The 17,545-nt window shown below is 47.2% G+C and overlaps 1 protein-coding gene, 1 long non-coding RNA gene, 3 other non-coding genes and 1 pseudogene across 5 annotated transcripts; all 6 read right to left on the reverse strand.

The window, feature by feature from the left end:
* Nucleotides 1–1,657: 1,657 nt before the first annotated feature.
* Nucleotides 1,658–8,765, reverse strand: LOC145518335 (uncharacterized). The gene is made up of 6 exons (XR_014062832.1): nt 8,634–8,765; nt 8,413–8,451; nt 8,136–8,175; nt 7,474–7,677; nt 2,487–7,119; nt 1,658–2,017 (listed from the first exon to the last, which is right to left on the reverse strand). It is a non-coding gene; the product is annotated as an uncharacterized LOC145518335 (long non-coding RNA).
* LOC145519407 (small nucleolar RNA ZL8) lies at nt 7,361–7,443 on the reverse strand. The gene has a single exon (XR_014063810.1). It is a non-coding gene; the product is annotated as a small nucleolar RNA ZL8 (small nucleolar RNA).
* LOC145519317 (small nucleolar RNA SNORD52) lies at nt 7,781–7,847 on the reverse strand. The gene has a single exon (XR_014063723.1). It is a non-coding gene; the product is annotated as a small nucleolar RNA SNORD52 (small nucleolar RNA).
* On the reverse strand, nt 8,296–8,358 carry LOC145519318 (small nucleolar RNA SNORD48). The gene has a single exon (XR_014063724.1). It is a non-coding gene; the product is annotated as a small nucleolar RNA SNORD48 (small nucleolar RNA).
* A 1,610-nt stretch (nt 8,766–10,375) lies between the features above and the next one.
* Nucleotides 10,376–11,313, reverse strand: LOC145519028 (mitochondrial import inner membrane translocase subunit Tim17-B pseudogene; annotated as a pseudogene).
* Nucleotides 11,314–13,610: 2,297 nt separating this feature from the next.
* LOC145518330 (heat shock 70 kDa protein 1B) lies at nt 13,611–17,030 on the reverse strand. Its single transcript, XM_081522452.1, has one exon. It carries the CDS (start codon nt 15,857–15,859, stop codon nt 13,934–13,936), a length of 1,926 nt encoding a protein of 641 aa, XP_081378578.1. The 5' UTR covers nt 15,860–17,030; the 3' UTR covers nt 13,611–13,933.
* Between the last annotated feature and the right edge of the window lie 515 nt (nt 17,031–17,545).

Genomic DNA, 17,545 nt, shown 5'->3' on the forward strand with positions numbered 1-17,545 from the left:
TTATCTCCAATTACCTTTCACCGCACCTCAGCTTTAATATTCCATGATATCCCAAGCCCCTTGTCTTTTGGGAAGTGAATTTGAGGCTTGTCCTCTCATCCCTTGGTTGGCTGCTTTATGAATAAGCCCTCTGCTGCAAACCTAGCATTTGGCTTGCTGTGCATCAGACAGACAAACATGGTTTGGTAACAGTGCCAAAGAAATAACCCATCTTGCCACTCAAAAGGGCAAAAAGTACCTCTACAAGGAAGAGATCCTGGGGGTTGCTACTTAACTGGGTGATCAAACTAAGGTCAAAAATAATGGAACAAGTAGACATTATGAGCCCCCTGACACAAAGCCCTGTGAAGTACATAGCATTTGGTAGACTGAAAAAAATGATCCCCTAAGATATCCCTGAAGGACAGGGAAGCCTAGCATGCTGCAGTCCATGGGGTCGCAGAGTGTCCATGGGGTCGCAGAGTCTGACACGACTGAATTGACTGGACAACAACAACAAACGATATCCGTGCCTTAATCCCTGGAACGTGTGAAGGTTATCTTATACTGGGATAAAGAGGGTCTTTGCAGATGTGATTAAATCAAGGGTCTTGCAATGGGGAGATCCTCCTGGATTGTCTGGGAGAGCTCTAAATGCAATCACATTTTTCACTATAAGAGGGAGGCAGAAGACTCGATACACACAAGTATAGAGGAGGAAGCAGTGTGACACAGAGGCAGAGACCGGGGTGCTGTGGCTGTCACAGCAGTCCAAGTGCGGGTTGGAAAAGAATTTCCAGACACAGAGCATTTCAGAAGGGAGTGAGTTTATCAAGAACAAAGAGCAGAGATAATGAGAGTGCTGAGGGCACAGCAGGCTGATCTCCTAACAGAACAGGGAGAGTCAGTGGGATACTGTTAGAACAGTGGGCTGGCTCAAGGGAGAGCCGATACATTTCGTGAGTTAGTAGCCAATTTTTACAGCCTCCAGACAAAATTCCTGCTGGAAGAGTGGCATTAGGTAATGGGTTAGGGCACTGTAGAGTGACTACCAGAGTGGGTATTTTTGCTTAACTGGGGTTAGGAAGCTTGCTGATGATCAGCAAGCTTTTGGCAACAGCTACAAAGGGGTTCAGGCAGTTTCAGAGATGACCTTGGTTCTGGGCTCCACTTCTATGGCCTTGGTGCAAGACCTCACACTTGTGACCTTGGGATGGGACTCCACAGTGGCCACAAGTCAAGTTATGCCAGCAGCTGCCAGAAGCTGGAGGAGATAAGGAACAGACTTTTTCCCTCGTGTCTCTGGAGTGAGCCAGGCCTTGTGGACACCTTGATTTTTTTGTTTTGAACTTCTGGCTCCCAGAATTGTGAAGGAAGAAATATGTTTTTTTTTAAACCATCAAGTTTGTAGTAATTTGTTTTAGCACCCATAGGAAACTAATACCTGGTGTGTCATTCATGAAGTATTCTTGCCCAAACCATGTAATCAGAATCTAATTAGGCCTTTAAGGGAATTCCCTGGTGGTCCAGTGGTTCAATCCCTGGTTGGGGAACTATTAATAAGATCCCATAAGCCACTCAGTGTGGCCAAAAAAAAAAAGGAATCTAATCAGGCCTTGAAGAGTAATTTCTAGGTTAAAGAAAAAGTAGAAACTTGAGGAACAAGTTAAAAACACCATGCCATGAGAGTACAGTTTAATGAAACCAACATGTGGAATATCCTACAAAACAACTGCCCAAGTTTCTTCAAAGGATCATTGTCACAGAAAGAAGGGGACTGTTTTAGAATTAAGAGACTAACAAGATCTAACAGTAAAATCAAGTGCTTGATCCTTGATCCAAGAATACTGGCCCTTTAAAGAACAATTACCATAAAAGATATTTTGGGAACAGTTGAAAAAATTTGAATACTGATTAAGTATTAAGTAATGTTGTTATTGTTGTTGTTTAGTTGCTAAGTCATGTCTGACCCTTTTGAGACCCCATGTACTGTAGCCCGACAGGCTCCTCTGTCCATGGGATTTCCCAGGCAAGAATACTGGAGTGGGTTGCCACTTCCTTCTCCAGAGGATCTTCCCGACCCAGGGATCGAACCTGGGTCTCCTGCAGTGACAGGTGGATTCTTTACCACTGAGCCATCTGAGAAGCCCATTAAGTAATATTAGGAATTATTCTCTGGCATAATCGTATTGCAGGCAAATGTCCTTTGATTTTTGGGTATGCATGCTGAAATATTTAAGCATAAAATGCCTTGATCTCTATAATTCACATTAAAATGCACCTGCTAAATATATATATTTTATATGTGTGTATATGTATACACACATATATAATATATATATATTTGCCATTTGCCATATTTTCAAATATGGGAAAATGTTGCAGTTTTGGATTAGGTGGTGGGTATATGGGTATTTCGGAGAAGGCAATGGCAACCCACTCCAGTACTCTTGCCTGGAAAATCCCATGGACGGAGGAGCCTGGTAGGCTGCAGTCCGTGGGGTCACTGGGAGTCGGACACGACTGAGCAACTTTCCTTTCACTTTTCACTTTCATGCATTGGAGAAGGAAATGGCAACCCACTCCAGTGTTCTTGCCTGGAGAATCCCAGGGATGGGAGAGCCGGTGGGCTGTCGTCTATGGGGTCGCACAGAGTTGGACACGACTGAAGTGACTTAGCAGCAGCAGCAGAAGCATATGGGTATTTATATTCTTCCTACTGTTTTACAAGTTTCCTAATAAATGTTAAGAAGCAATCAGCCTCTTTTAAAAGGAAGTTATAACGGTTACTCATCTTCCTTTAGAAGAAATCAGGACTTCCTGGTGGTCCAGTAGTTGAGTCCACCTTGCAGTGCAGAGGTTGCAGGTTCGATCCCTGGTCTGGTCAGGGAACTAAGATCTCACATGCTACGGGGCACCTAAGCCCGAGTGCCACAGTGAAGATCCCAAATGTCTCAACTAAGACATGATGCAGCCAAATATTAAAAAAAAGCAATTATAGAAGCAATCAACCCAGGGTGGAGCTCAGCCTCTCCCTGCATGCTGCTGGGAAATGGGAGGCTCCGGGTCCCGGGTGGTACCGGACATTGTTGCATGGCCTTTTAAAGACAGCTCCCTCTGTGGTTATTTATCAGCACATAACTGTGTTTGATAGCTGGCTGACATCTCTATCATCACTATATTTAGAAGTTAGTGGTTTAATAACAGGCAATAAACAGCCTTGGAATGTGACCTATTCTCACCTGAGAGTCATCTGACAGGGGCCAATAAAATTTAACACTTTGAGTCAGCAGGTACTTTAACCCTTAGGATAATTTCTTTGTTCCTATTCTTTGGGAAACACAATCGCAAGACTATTTTGGGAAAGTATGACGTTAATGGTCAAGAAAGTACAACAATAAAGTAACAGGGACTTCCCTGGTGATCCAGTGGCTAAGACTCCAAGTTCCCTGGTCAGGAAACTAGATCCCACGTGCCGTGACTAAGACCTGGTGCAGCCAAATAAATTAATAAATTAAAAAAGAAAGAAACAGATGGCCCTGAGCTGCTGAAAGCCAGATGCCCACAGATGCCACTGGACAGAACCAACCATTGTGCCTGCAATTGTTCTCGCAGGAGCATTAAAACAAACCAGCAAGGTGAGAGCAGCGCTAAGCAAACAATGCCAAATGCTGGAGCGGCTCATTTCATCTTTCCTATCAACTCCTTTTCATGTTATTCATTTCTGTTTTCTCTACTCCACATTATGGATGATTCTTCCAGGTTACTAATTCTCTACCAGTGGATTGAATTAGCCTCTTTATCTCTTTGAACGGCTTTAGTCTCCAAGCGTGCTCCCCATCTGAGTTTCTTGGTTGTAAAGTCACCTGCTGATTTGTTCTCCTGAGGATGTTTTTTATTTTGGCTCATCTTGGGAACAGTTGTCTTCCAAGGGAGCTCCCTGTCTGGAGGTATCCCAGGGGCTGACTTAAGCTTTTGCCTGTGTTCAACACTCTGAGATTCACAGGTTCCAAACCACGTTTGTTATTAAGTAGTTCGGACATACAAAAATATGAATTGCACAATGAGCTCCCATAGACCCTCCATACGCTTCCTTGAATACATCTCTCCATACCCACCCCACCTTGAATTTAGCATTTAACAATCCTATGCATTTCTTTTTGTTTTTACTATGATAACTTAACTCCAAACAATACATATATTTTAAATTTGTTAATTTCTGCTATACAGTGAAGTAACTCAGCTATACATATGTAGTGTATATATACATACACACATTCCTTTTCATATTCTTTCTCATTAGATTTATCACAGGATATTGAATATAGTTCCTGTGCTATACAGTAGGACCTTTAGACAATATTTAGTGATGTTTTCACATTGCATACTATTTTTCTGTGACTTGCTTTTTTCCTTCACATTGTGAGATTAATCCACACTGGTAGGTTAGGCATACTACTGCTGCATGTAGCACATGGTATATTGTATAACTATACTGCCATTTCCCTACTGGAGAACAGTTGAGTTTCTTTTTTCTTCCCCCTTACAATCAGTAACATCAAGGATTCATGTACACTAATCTGTGTGACTGTTTAGGGGGTGTTACCAGAAGTGGAAACACTGGGTTGAAAAGAATACACCTCATTTTTAGTAGGTACACAGCACAAGAGAGAGCGCAGAAAGAAAAAACCAGTTTATTTAAGATTGAAGTAAGGCAGAAAGCAGGGTTTCCCTGGTGGCTCAGACTGGAAAGAAATCTGCCCACAATGGGAGAGACTGAGAAAGAATCTGCCCATCATGGGAGAGATTCAATCCCTGGGTTGGGAAGATCCCCTCGAGAAGGGAATGGCTACTCCAGTATTCTTGTCTGGAGAATTCCATGGACAGAGGAACCTGGCGGGCTAGTCTATGGGGTCGAAAAGTCAGACACGACTCAGCAACATTTTCACTTTCGAGGCAGAAAGACAGATGGGTATTCTAAGGAGTGCAGTAAAAATTAAATACACATATAGGACAGTTCCGGGTCTTTGTTTCCACTTGTCCAATTATCTTTTTTCACACCTGACCAGTCTGAAGGCCCTCCCCAAGATGTGTACAACTTTTTGGGAAGGTGGAGTCCACTGCACAGGCCTGTGGAGGGATATCCGAGCTTATCATGGGGCAGCATCCCCTCCTTTTTTGACCCCCAAGGAAACTTTCTGCAGTCAGGAAAGTTTTCCTTGACCTCAGGAGTGGTCATCTTAAGTCTTTATTTTAGCAGAACTCAGCTTAGCTTCTGCCACTAGCTTTGTCCTCGGAGTGTCTGGGTGATAAAGCTTCAATTTTACTCCACTTGACAAACACCAGCTGTCCAGCCCAGGTGCCCATCTATCTCCTACCATAATACCTGTCTGTGACCTTAAGCAAATTACTTAATATCCCTGAGCATTCCTCTCCTTGCCTGCTCACCAGGGTAGGTAAGTATCTACTTTGCAAAGTTTTAAGAACTCAGGGAAGTGAAACACAAAGTCTAGCACAGACAGAGGCACTAAACATATCATAGCTGCAAAGATTACACAGAACCCAAGGTCAGAGAATAACAATGGGTGCAGGTGACCTTGCCCTGTAGGAGTACCGAACAAGGCAATTTCAAGGAAGAAAAAAAACAAACTGGCAAAAGTGACTAAGGAAAATATAAGTTGGAAAAAAAATCTTTGCTAAGTGGGGACCAAGCTGTAAATGCTCCATAGAAAAATAGATGCAAAAGATGTGCAATTTTTAAAACATGAGTTATTAGATACAGAAACTGAACACTCCAGCTAGACTAGTGATGGTAGATATAGACAAACAGGCAGTCTGAAGGAGACTGTCATTTGGAGTATAAACTGGGACAAGTCTCCCCTGGTGGTCCAGTGGCTGAGACTCCACACTCAATGCTGGGGACACAGGTTGATCCCTGGTCAGGGAACTAGATCCCACACGCCACACCTAAAGACCCTGGATGCTTCAACCAAGACCTGGCACAGCCTGATTAAGTAAACTAACATTAAAAAATAAAGTGGGACAACTTTATAGAACATACATTTTCACTTCTAAAAGCCCACATCCTTTGACTCTGAAATTCTACTTTTGGAGAAGTATTGTGCAACACAACTTCAAATGGGTTCCAGCAGGGAATCGGACTGGTTTACAGCTTGAAAGAAACTCAAATGCCCCCTACCAAACAAATTTACAATACAGCTTTACAGCAGCATACTCTGTACATGCTAGTGGGGAACCACCTTTATGACAGTGACAAAAAGGAGCAAAAGGTACTTTTTCTCCAATTTTTTAAACTGTGGTGAAATACACATAAAATTACCATGTTTATTGGGGTATAGTTGATTTACAATGTGTTAGTTTCAGGTGTACAGTAAACTGAATCAGTTATACATACAAACACTTTGAGATTCTCTTCTCTTATAGGCTATTACAGAGGACTGAATTTCCTGTACTATACAGGTCTTTATTAGTTATCTATTTTATACTTAGTGGTGTGTATGTGTCAATTCCAATCTTCCAATTTATCCCTCCCTGAATCTTTACCACTTTTAGGCATACAGTTCAGTGGTAATAACTATGTTCATAACATTGAGCAATTATCACCACCATCCATCCCCATGAACTCTTTCACCTTGTAAAACTGAAACAATACCCATTAAATATTTCTTCACTTCCTCATTCCCAGCTCCTGACAACCACCAGGAGTATTATTCTTCTAAAGATATGTCCAGACAACCGATGTTTTCACCAATTCATCAAAAAGAAAACTGGATGACTGTGTTAATAGTATAATTAAAACCTCAAATGTTAAAAAATATTATGGTACTCCATCTAGAAATCCTCAACACTGGTGTCAAACTGTGATGCTCATTCACATCCCTAAATCTTTCTGTACCCTCTTGTTTTTACTCAGACCCACCTATTTTTTATTTGCTTTAAAGCACTTTATTGCAATCTTTCTAATAAAGACCATCTAATTGATTTTGCTCCCCAAATTTCTAGGCAGCCCCCCGCCCCGAGTTTGACAGCTGCCCACACGGGTTCATGCAGGAAACGTGAAGTTCCAAGGATCTGATCAACACCAGGTAGGACATCCTCTGCCTCAGCAAAATCCTAAAACTTCATAAAAGAAATACATATTAAAAACATGCAAGCAGCTGGCATTAGAGCATCAATCTGTCATAGATACAAGGGACAGACTGGTAACTATCAGAGAGAATGGTGATTAGGTAAAAAGGCCTTGCTGCAGTAATCCCTTTCTAGTATGTAGAGATATCCAATCATTACACCATATATCTGAAACATAGCTATGTACCAATTTTACTTCTTAAAGAAAATTGCCACACAAGAAGGAAAGAAGCACAAGTGGATCAGGTGGTTTCAAAGATCCTCAGAGACGCACTCAGAGACTCTAGTCCAACCAGTTCATCATCACCACTCTGGAGCTGGAAGAAAAACTAGGAAGAAACTTACCACAGTACCCAGGTAGAAAGCATGTTGCTCTCCACTTCTTGTCACAGCCTGTTGCTGAAGCGGCAGGAATCATCACCTGGACATCCCAGCCACCCCAAAAGTGCTTCTCCAAGAGAATTCCAAACTTTAGGCCTTCAGTCACCAGGCTAGCCTGGAATCTTTGTGAAGGAGTACTGCCCTGGCTGGGCTTCCAAAGCTCTCAGGCTAGAAAAAAAGATGAAAGCAGGACAAGCAATGAGAAAACCAAGCAGAGTTACAGCCTTCCCACCAGCTCTTCTCAAATATCCAAGTATCCACTTCCCCAAATGAGTCAGTAATTAATTTTGACATCAAGACCAGTGTCAGAGACTCTAGTCTGAGAAATCATCATTCCCAATTTGGGGAGATCTGGATCAAGGAAGGCATTAGAATCTAGAACATTCCGAGATGATAGCCCCAACATAAGGATTTATCAAATTAAGAGTTCAGCGATGGAAAAGTTCAGGAGAGAAAAGCAGAAAACAAACTTAGAACTGCAGAAAATACCTCCATCAAGAAAGCACCGTATGTAGGGTAACTTATACTACGAAAACGGGTGGAGGAAGCAGGTTTAGCAAGGCTGAGAAAAAGTTCGAAGAGTTAAAACCTGTAAAGAGACAGATAGCAGGACAGCTAATACTTACCCTTCTTTTAAGAATAACACACTGGTGAACGTTTTAACTCCTAATGGAGAAATCAGACACACGAATACGAGATCAACAACACTTTTTGAACAGTAACTTCTCCCCGCGCCCAAATACCACAGATCCCAGCCCGGGTCGGGGGCGGGGCAGGGGTGGAGGTGGTCAGCGCGCTGCGGTGATGGCGTCAGCGAGACACTCAGAATCACCTGGAGTCATCATCACCCCCATCCTCCCCCAGTGAAACCTCCAGCCACTCCAGCTCGCACAACCCACTCACCCTCGTGGTGCCTCGGACCCTCCTTCGAGAATCAGGAGCCTGGAAAGAAAGCAATTAGTCAGCAGAGATCAGGGCGACTCCAGATGAGTCCCCCGTACCCTGGGCTGGGTCAGTTCCAAGCAGTGGCGTCACAGAGACATCAGAAACTCTAGTCTGTATTAATAATTCATCCCGCTCAGCCCGAGACTGCGGTTCCCCCACTCAACCGGTCCCCGCGGTACCTGCACGCCGGTAGCTGTAAAAAGACAGCGCAGGCTGCAGCCTCCCCCGGGTTTGGGGAAGGTTCCGCAGCAGACGACTGGCGAACCGCCAGACTACCATCTCTACTCCGCGCAAGTTCGCCGCACAAAGAGAACCGTACGGGCGGGGCCAGGGCTATTTATTTACGGCGGCGCGGCTTCGGGGCCTGACGGGCATGGCTGTCTTCTGAGATGCCTGTCTCGACCCGCAGAATGTTCCTCATCACTCTTCCAAACAAGACTAAAGCAATATGAAAGAGAGACTACAAGCGAATGTTTCACATTCCTCTGGGCAACTACTCGGAGACGTTTTGTGAATTTTGAAATACAAAAAACAGGTGACCTAACTGGCCAGGCCGGAGAAAGTCTCCAGTGCTGCCAGGTGGGCGCACACTTCCTGGATGGCCTCCCAGGTCCCAGCTTGTGTAACCCGAAGACTTGTCTTTAGTTCTCACGTGTTCCAGCGAGGCATTGGGGTCATTCCAAGGGACTGACTGTCATCCCGCTGTGTCTAGCTAGCGAAATCTGAATTCGCAAACCCCCCTTCCAGCCCACAGACTTGTCCTTTTTTATAAACAGCTTTATTAGGGTATAATTTTGTCTACTCCGAGGGGAGTGGGCGGGCGGGGCAGCACAACCTGAAAGCTGAGAATTCTGTTTTATTCTGCAGGCAAAACTGAGGACCTTGAAATATGTACGCTATCATGTGTGAAATAGACAGCTAGTGGGAAGTTACCGTGTAACCCAGGGAGCTCAACCTGGTGCTCCGTGAGGACCTGGAGGGGTGGGATGAGAGCATAGGGGTGGGAGAGAGGTTCAAGAAGGAGGGGATATATGTATACTTACGGCTCACGTTATACGGCAGAAACCAACACAACATTGCAAAGCCATTGTCTTCCAATTAAATAAACAACAACAACAAAACACACACACACACAAAAACTTAAGACTTTAGCCCAGGTTGCAGCCTCTCAGCTCCGAAGAGGAAATGGAGGAGTCAGGCTATATGGGAGTTTTTGCAACAAAGACCAGGTAGTCAGAACTTTAAAAAATTAACTTAATTAAAGAAAATCAGACATCTCAAGTCAATGAATTTACTATTTTTCTGTGTATGGGAAGATGCAAAAGTCTGGGCTTGTAAAAGCAATTCCTCAGCTATCTGGGGGCTGGTATCCTGTGTTTCCCCAACCTTATTTTACAAGGGGTGCACCGTTGTAGGGGGTGGCTGCGTCCACCATTTTTTCCTCTTGCACAACTGAAACTCTGTACTTGTGAACAGTTACGCCCTATTTCCCTCTTCTTCATGTCTTTTTTTTTTTCCATCCCACAAACCATTATTAGAGACCTCTCTGTGCGACTCCAAATCCTTCAGCTCTTTTGTCCCAGGAGAAGGCTCTGCCCCTTGTCCTAGGAAGTGGCTCCACCTATGGGTGGCTCAAGGAGTACACACACAGGCATTTCAAAACGGGCTTTAAATACTCATCAGAGTGCCATGCAAAGGGACTGGGGTGAGAGTGTGTTACATATGTTAGGGCTGGGGTGCCCTGAGAGAGAAGGGACGGATCCATCAGGGCAGCTGGGGTGCCCCCCCCCCAACCTGGGATAAGGGAACCAGTTAAGGGCCCTCTCTGGAGGGTCCATGGGCCAACTGGGAGCGCCAGCTCTTGTTTCGAGGTAGATCATCCCAGAGGGAACCGAGGAGGACCGCCCACGGAGGCACTTCCTTAGTGATATTGCTGATAGCTGGGGTAGCCTGGGGCTGCGGTACCCTCCTGTGGGGGCAGCTGGTTGGGGTCCTTCAATAAGGGGAGTGCACTGCAGAACTGCTGGGCAGTGTAGTGAGTGTGGAGGATGCCAACACACTGGATGAGGGCCAAAAGAATGCCCACCCGCCCCACCCCCCAATCATTGCCAAGCCCACAATCGCCAATGGGCCACCGAGGGCAGCTAGCACAGACCTGTCAGTGCTTCACTGGTAATAGAGTTCCAGGAATCTTTCTTGTCCCGCAGCCACACCAGACCCGTCGATGGTGGAAAACAGCCGCCCCACTCCCTCCCACACACCGCGAAGCTACCTTCAGTCTGAGGGGCTTTGCTCCTTAACAGCGTTGACACTGCCTCTCAATTGGTGCCGAATTCCTACAGGGTCTTGCGGAAGCCCTTCAAGGTCTGGAAGACTTCACGGCAGGTAACACCCATAATGAAGGTTCCACTGCAATCATCCACAATTCTCCATGGGCAAGGCTCCTGAGCAAGCGTACTCCACCATGGCTCACGTCTTTTTAAGTTCTGTGTTAATTACTTAGGCCAAGCCTCACCACTTGTGGGATTTTACTTCTACCAGGGATCGAACCCAGGCCCTGGCAGTGAAACCACTGAGTCCTAACCGCTGGAGGGCCAGGAAATGCCCTGATGTTGCTTTCTAATGAACCATTTCCCTAGTAAGGACTCATGAAATTAATTGACCCAGCTTCAGGAATTCTTTTTGGCCCATTAAGCTGTTGGTGGCAATTTCCCTAAAGTTTAGCATTACTGCTGCTGCCAGTGAATCAGCACTTTAAGGCCTTTCCAGCTTTGAATCACAGCAGACAATCCCTTGCCACCAGCTGCTGCTCCTGGAAGCACTGACACCTTTCCTCTCCTCCCTCTCTGGTGTCTCCATATCTCAAAAATAATCAGGAATAGCCTCTGGTACAGTGGTTTTTCTCAACTTTGGCTGAAACGTTGCGGTGGCTTTAATTCTATACAATGCCTTGGCCTACTTCCCAAGACTCTTGACGCTTGTGGGGGCAGCCAGGGTTGGGGATCCATATCAGTATTTTTTTAGCCTCCCAAATCATCTCAATATACCACTACGTTGGCAAACCCTAACTCCAATGATTTGAAATTAAAAGATTTGAGGGACTTCCCTGGTGGTCCAGTGGTTAAGACTCCATGCTTCCACTGCATGGGGTGAGGGTTTAATCCCTGGTCAGGGAACTAAGATCCTGCATGCCCCTCTGAGCAGCCAAAAATAAATAAGATAGGGGTTTACTTTTTTTTTTTTCTTTTCTAGATAGGGGTTTACTTTTAAAGATTTATTCTATTACCTGGCAGGTTTAAGTTTTTGAAAACTTAAGCAAGCCCCCAATTTCTGCTGCTGCAGCAGTTAAACTGCACATACTAAAAAGTTATGGTCAGAGCATACAATATCATATTATAGTTCACCTGTCTTGTTAGTAAGACCAGGCTTTGAGAATTGGCCCAGGAACGAGAACTGTAGTTTTTTTTACCTTTACAATCTTTTCCTTAACAAGGCTTCCCATACTTTGTCATTCCTAAAATGTTTTGGTTTCCCAGAGGGAAATGATTTATTGAAAAATACACAACATGAAACTTTTAAGTTGCGTGATTCTGGAGTTGGTATTCGCAGACTCAATTTTTGGAAGGAAAGAGGTTGGGATTCTAATCAGGCTAAAGAAAGTGTTGCTTCGCAGATGGCTCAGTGGTAAAGAACACTGCTGCCGATGCAGGAGATGCAGGTTGGATCTCTGGGTTTGAAACGATCCCCTGGAGAAGGAAATGGCAATCCACTCCAGTATTCTTACCTGGGAAATCCAATGGACAGAGGAGCCTGTTGAGCTACAGTCCACAGGGCTGCACGAGTCTGGATGTGACTAACACAACAAAAGTTAAGGACTTTTAACTGCTCTAGCGAGAAGCCGCCCCTAGGGAAGGGCTTGTGTGGGAGAACACCCATTTCCCCAGCTCTATGATGCACAGCTTTTATTCCCTCTTTTTTTCATAATTAAATGTGCTTATTGTTTACAGATTGTCCGTGACAAGTACAAAAAGGCTACCTGTCAGTGAAAAAGTGTTAAGTCACTCAGTCCTGACTGACTCTTTTTGACTCCATGGACTGTAGCCCACCAGGCTTCTCAGTCCAGTGAATTCTCCAGGCAAGAATACTAAAGTGGGTTGTCATTCCCTTCTCCAGGGGCTCTTCCAGACCCAGGGATCGAACCCAGGTCTCCTGCATTGAAGGCAGACTCTTTTATCTAAAACTGGAGTAAAATCACCACTTGAAGCCAGACAGGAACCATACAACGCCAACCCGTGTTCAGGCAGAGTGGAAAAACACCCTGGCCCTGAAATCACTTGTTTCTCCCTAGTTTTGTCCTGGATAGCTTAAGTGACCACCTCCACATGCTAACCTCTGAAAACAGCTTCAGAATACCTAGGGCAGAGAATGGTGTGATGAGGATTACTGAGGATTACTGGGGTGACTCAAGGATCCAGGTACAGTGCCTGGCCCATCCCTCTTTATTGCCTTGCCCCCAAACTCTCAGTTGCTCACTTCCCTAAAACCCTCACTTGGAAAACTTCAGCTTCAAAGCCGACAGCTGAAGACAATGCTTGCCTACAGCACATTTCTGCTCTTGATGAACTAGAACTTCAGAAGTGAGGCAATTCAGACAAATGCTTTATTATAAAAGGTGACAACCAAAACTAAGAGGCTAAGTAATTTACACTAAATCACCCAGGTGGGATTTATAAAACCGAGTATTAAACTGCACCTCATTTTTACTCTTTTGCCCACCCCTAAATTTATTTATACCTTAAACAAAAGACGAACACTCACAGGTTAAATATGAACAGCTCTTCACAGAATGAGTACGAGAGGAATGAACCATAAACCTCTCTCAACACTGCCTTTAAACCCACACTAATCTCCTCCCCCAAACCCTTTGCAAATCCCGTCCCTCCTTTTCCCTAAAACAAACCCCACCAAAATCAAAAGGGGCACCTGGAATTTGTTTTCTGTCATGGACATAATTTACCACCTACAATAAAGTCACAACAAAGTATAGCTATAACCATGGCTCCTAAGACTCCAGAAGTACTGCCCTTTCATAGTCTATGGAATTCAGACATCCAGAGAAGCCATTATCCCTCCCCAAATAAAAGTGAACATCCGTATTTATCATTTTCTTTTTATTCCTTAAGTATACAAATTTTTAATTCCATGAATTTTGGTGTGTTTACAAAGCAAAAAACAGGACACAGGGTGGCAGTGTTGACTCACTTGAGACCAAAAAAAGATAAAAGGAAAGCCATCCTTAAAGTACCAACTTACAAGAAACGCAAAAAATTCTGGTGAACACTCATAACATACACAAATAAAACAAACAAGCTAGTTAAAAGGTTACAACCTAATCGTGTAACAAACTGACACAACACAGGACTAAAATATAGGGAAAGACCAAAGTCCGTAGATCTACTACAGACAAAGAGTAAAGCCCCTAATCCACCTCCTCAATGGTGGGGCCAGACCCAGAACCTCCTTTGGGGGCCTGAGCCCCAAAGCCGCCAGCCCCGGGGCCGCCCGCCCCCTGGTACAGTCTGCTGATGATGGGGTTACACACCTGCTCCAGCTCCTTCCTCTTGTGCTCAAACTCGTCCTTCTCCGCCAAGGTGTTGGCATCCAGCCAGGAAATCACCTCCTGGCACTTGTCCAGCACCTTCTTCTTGTCCGCCTCGCTGATCTTGCCCTTCAGCCCCTCATCCTCCACGGCGCTCTTCATGTTGAAGGCGTACGACTCCAGCGCGTTCTTGGCAGACACCCTCTCGCGCTGGATCTCGTCCTCCGCCTTGTACTTCTCCGCCTCCTGCACCATGCGCTCGATCTCCTCCTTGCTCAGCCGGCCTTTGTCGTTGGTGATGGTGATCTTGTTAGCCTTGCCCGTGCTCTTGTCCGTGGCCGTGACGTTCAGGATGCCATTGGCGTCGATGTCGAAGGTCACCTCGATCTGGGGCACCCCCCGCGGGGCCGGCGGGATGCCGCTCAGCTCGAAGCGCCCCAGCAGGTTGTTGTCCCGCGTCATGGCCCTCTCGCCCTCGTACACCTGGATCAGCACGCCCGGCTGGTTGTCCGAGTAGGTGGTGAAGATCTGCGTCTGCTTCGTGGGGATGGTGGAGTTGCGCTTGATCAGGGCGGTCATCACGCCTCCGGCCGTCTCCAGCCCCAGCGACAGGGGAGCCACGTCCAGCAGCAGCAGGTCCTGCACGTTCTCCGACTTGTCCCCCATCAGGATGGCCGCCTGCACCGCCGCCCCGTATGCCACCGCCTCGTCGGGGTTGATGCTCTTGTTGAGGTCGCGCCCGTTGAAGAAATCCTGCAGCAGCTTCTGCACCTTGGGGATGCGGGTGGAGCCCCCCACCAGGACCAGGTCGTGGATCTGCGCCTTGTCCAGCTTGGCGTCGCGCAGAGCCTTCTCCACGGGCTCCAGGGTGCTCCGGAACAGGTCGGAGCACAGCTCTTCGAACCGCGCCCTGGTGATGGACGTGTAGAAATCGATGCCCTCGAACAGGGAGTCGATCTCCAGGCTGGCCTGGGTGCTGGATGACAGGGTCCTCTTGGCCCGCTCGCACGCCGTGCGCAGCCGCCTCACGGCCCGCTTGTTCTGGCTGATGTCCTTCTTGTGCTTCCTCTTGAACTCCTCCACGAAGTGGTTCACCAGCCTGTTGTCGAAGTCCTCCCCGCCCAGGTGCGTGTCCCCGGCCGTGGCCTTCACCTCGAAGATGCCGTCGTCGATCGTCAGGATGGACACGTCGAACGTGCCCCCGCCCAGGTCAAAGATGAGCACGTTGCGCTCCCCCTTGCCCGTCCTGTCCAGGCCATAGGCGATGGCGGCGGCCGTGGGCTCGTTGATGATCCTCAGCACGTTCAGCCCCGCGATCACCCCCGCGTCCTTGGTGGCCTGCCGCTGCGAGTCGTTGAAGTAGGCCGGCACGGTGATCACCGCGTTGGTCACCGGGTGACCCAGGTACGCCTCGGCGATCTCCTTCATCTTGGTCAGCACCATCGACGAGATCTCCTCCGGGTAGAACGCCTTGGTCTCCCCCTTGTAGCTCACCTGCACCTTAGGCTTGTCTCCGTCGTTGATCACGCGGAAAGGCCAGTGCTTCATGTCCGACTGCACCACCGGGTCGCCGAACTTGCGGCCGATCAGCCGCTTCGCGTCGAACACGGTGTTCTGCGGGTTCAGCGCCACCTGGTTCTTGGCCGCATCGCCGATGAGCCGCTCGGTGTCGGTGAAGGCCACGTAGCTGGGGGTGGTGCGGTTGCCCTGGTCGTTGGCGATGATCTCCACCTTGCCGTGCTGGAACACCCCCACGCAGGAGTAGGTGGTGCCCAGGTCGATGCCAATGGCCGTGTTTTTCGCCATGCCGGTGCCCTGCCTTTCCGGCTCCGAGATGCGCTTCAAACCTGAAAACGGCCGACGGGATCCGCGACAAGAAGCTCGGGCTTTTCGGAACCCCAAAGCTAAACGCGCCGGTGCCGGTCGGGGTGGTCCTTGGAGATAACGGATCTGCGAAAGCTGCGCTCACGTACTACGCCGCAACTTTTATGAGCTCTCTCCAGGCTGCTGCTTCTCCTCAGGCGGCTCTGTGTTTATAATTTTTCATCAAGCCCCTCCTTTTCCCTCCTCAGCCAATGACCGAGCTCAGTGGGGCCGCCAGGTCGGGAATATTCCAGGGGTTTCGCCTCAGTTCCTGCCCCCTGGCTTTCTGGGACCAATCAGCGCCCTGGATGCCACTCCTCCCAGAACTCTCCAGACTCTTCTAGGATTCGCTGGAGGAAACAGGAGTCCTAAGGGGAGGGGGAAAGGGGCTGGAAAGGTCCACCCACTCAGTCTCTGGTTTCCTGGCGACCAGCCAGCCAAGTAGTTTGGAGTCTACTGGAAGGATCAGTCAGCCCTCGGCTTGTAATTAATTGTAGGGCGGTGAGAGGCTCTTGGGGCTCAAATTAGTTTGGTGGTTTAAAGTAGAATTAAGACTGGAGAAGGCACTGGCACCCCACTCCAGTACTCTTGCCTGGAAAATCCCATGGACACAGAAGCCTGGTAGGCTGTGGTCCATGGGGTCGCTAAGTCGGACATGACTGAGCGACTTCACTTTCACTTTAAAAAGAAAAAAAAAAAATAAAGTAGAATTAAGGGCTACACGACTCCCGGGACACCCAAAATACAGAAAGTTCCCGAGTTTCTCGAAGAGGGTTGGCTATCTGTGGACCAAGGAGAGTGATCGGAGGCTAACGCTGATGGAAGCAGCCACTTTGGGCTGGCTCGCCGAGCGACCGGGCTGTCCGAGAAATGCCTTGGTCATCTTCGGCTCTTTTTCCATCTTATTTTTAAAATCGGAAGAAAAAGGAGAGAGATAAGGCTGTTTAAGTTTTGGCTTCTCTTTAGCCCTATTCAGATGGGTGGGGAAATTTAAATTTTCAGAAGAAAAGCAATTAGGTATATGGTTTTTAGATTGTAGAAGGTTCCCAACGCCTTAGAAGGGACCTGCTCGGTCGGGGGGGGCGGCGTGGGAAGGGCGAGGCTAGAGCCACAGCGCCCCTGTCCCCGCCCAGCGCCGCTCCCTTTCGCCTCGGGCTGGACTGGGCTTGAAAAAGAAAATATTTTCCATAGATATTTAGCTGTCTTCTGCGCTTCTCCGGCTTCCCCATCTTTCCCAGCCTGGGGTGGGACGCCCCCCTCCCCTCCTCTGTGCCTTTTAAATTCCTGGTTCAGCCTTGGATGATCAGTGGTGCCCGGATTAACCTGAGTCCCGAATCCGGGCTTCTGCCTTGTCATTTGCGGCTCCTAGGCTGTCCACCACTTTTAAGTAAACCTGGTGTGGTGGTGGAGGAACGTTCAGTCCTGTTTGAAGAGCATGCTATATAGTTGGCTGGCGGGTGGCCCATTTTTAGTAAACTGGAATGATGCTGGAAGGTGAGAGAGGTTGGCGGGACCTAGGTTCTATCTCCTCTAAAAGTTCAGGTTGTTTGCTGTGTACTTAATTCGTCCATTTAACTTTTTATCCTAGATTTCAGCTTTCTGTTGTTACCCTCCTTCCTGTTTTAAATA

This window comes from Giraffa tippelskirchi, chromosome 8 (assembly GCF_054371585.1).
Source record: "Giraffa tippelskirchi isolate mGirTip1 chromosome 8, T2T-mGirTip1v1.2.pri, whole genome shotgun sequence".
NCBI classification, from domain to species: Eukaryota; Metazoa; Chordata; class Mammalia; order Artiodactyla; family Giraffidae; genus Giraffa; species Giraffa tippelskirchi.

Coding starts and splice junctions, on each gene's coding strand:
- LOC145518330 (XM_081522452.1), bottom strand. CDS start 15,859: ATGGCGAAAAACACGGCCATTGGCATCGACCTGGGCACCACCTACTCC.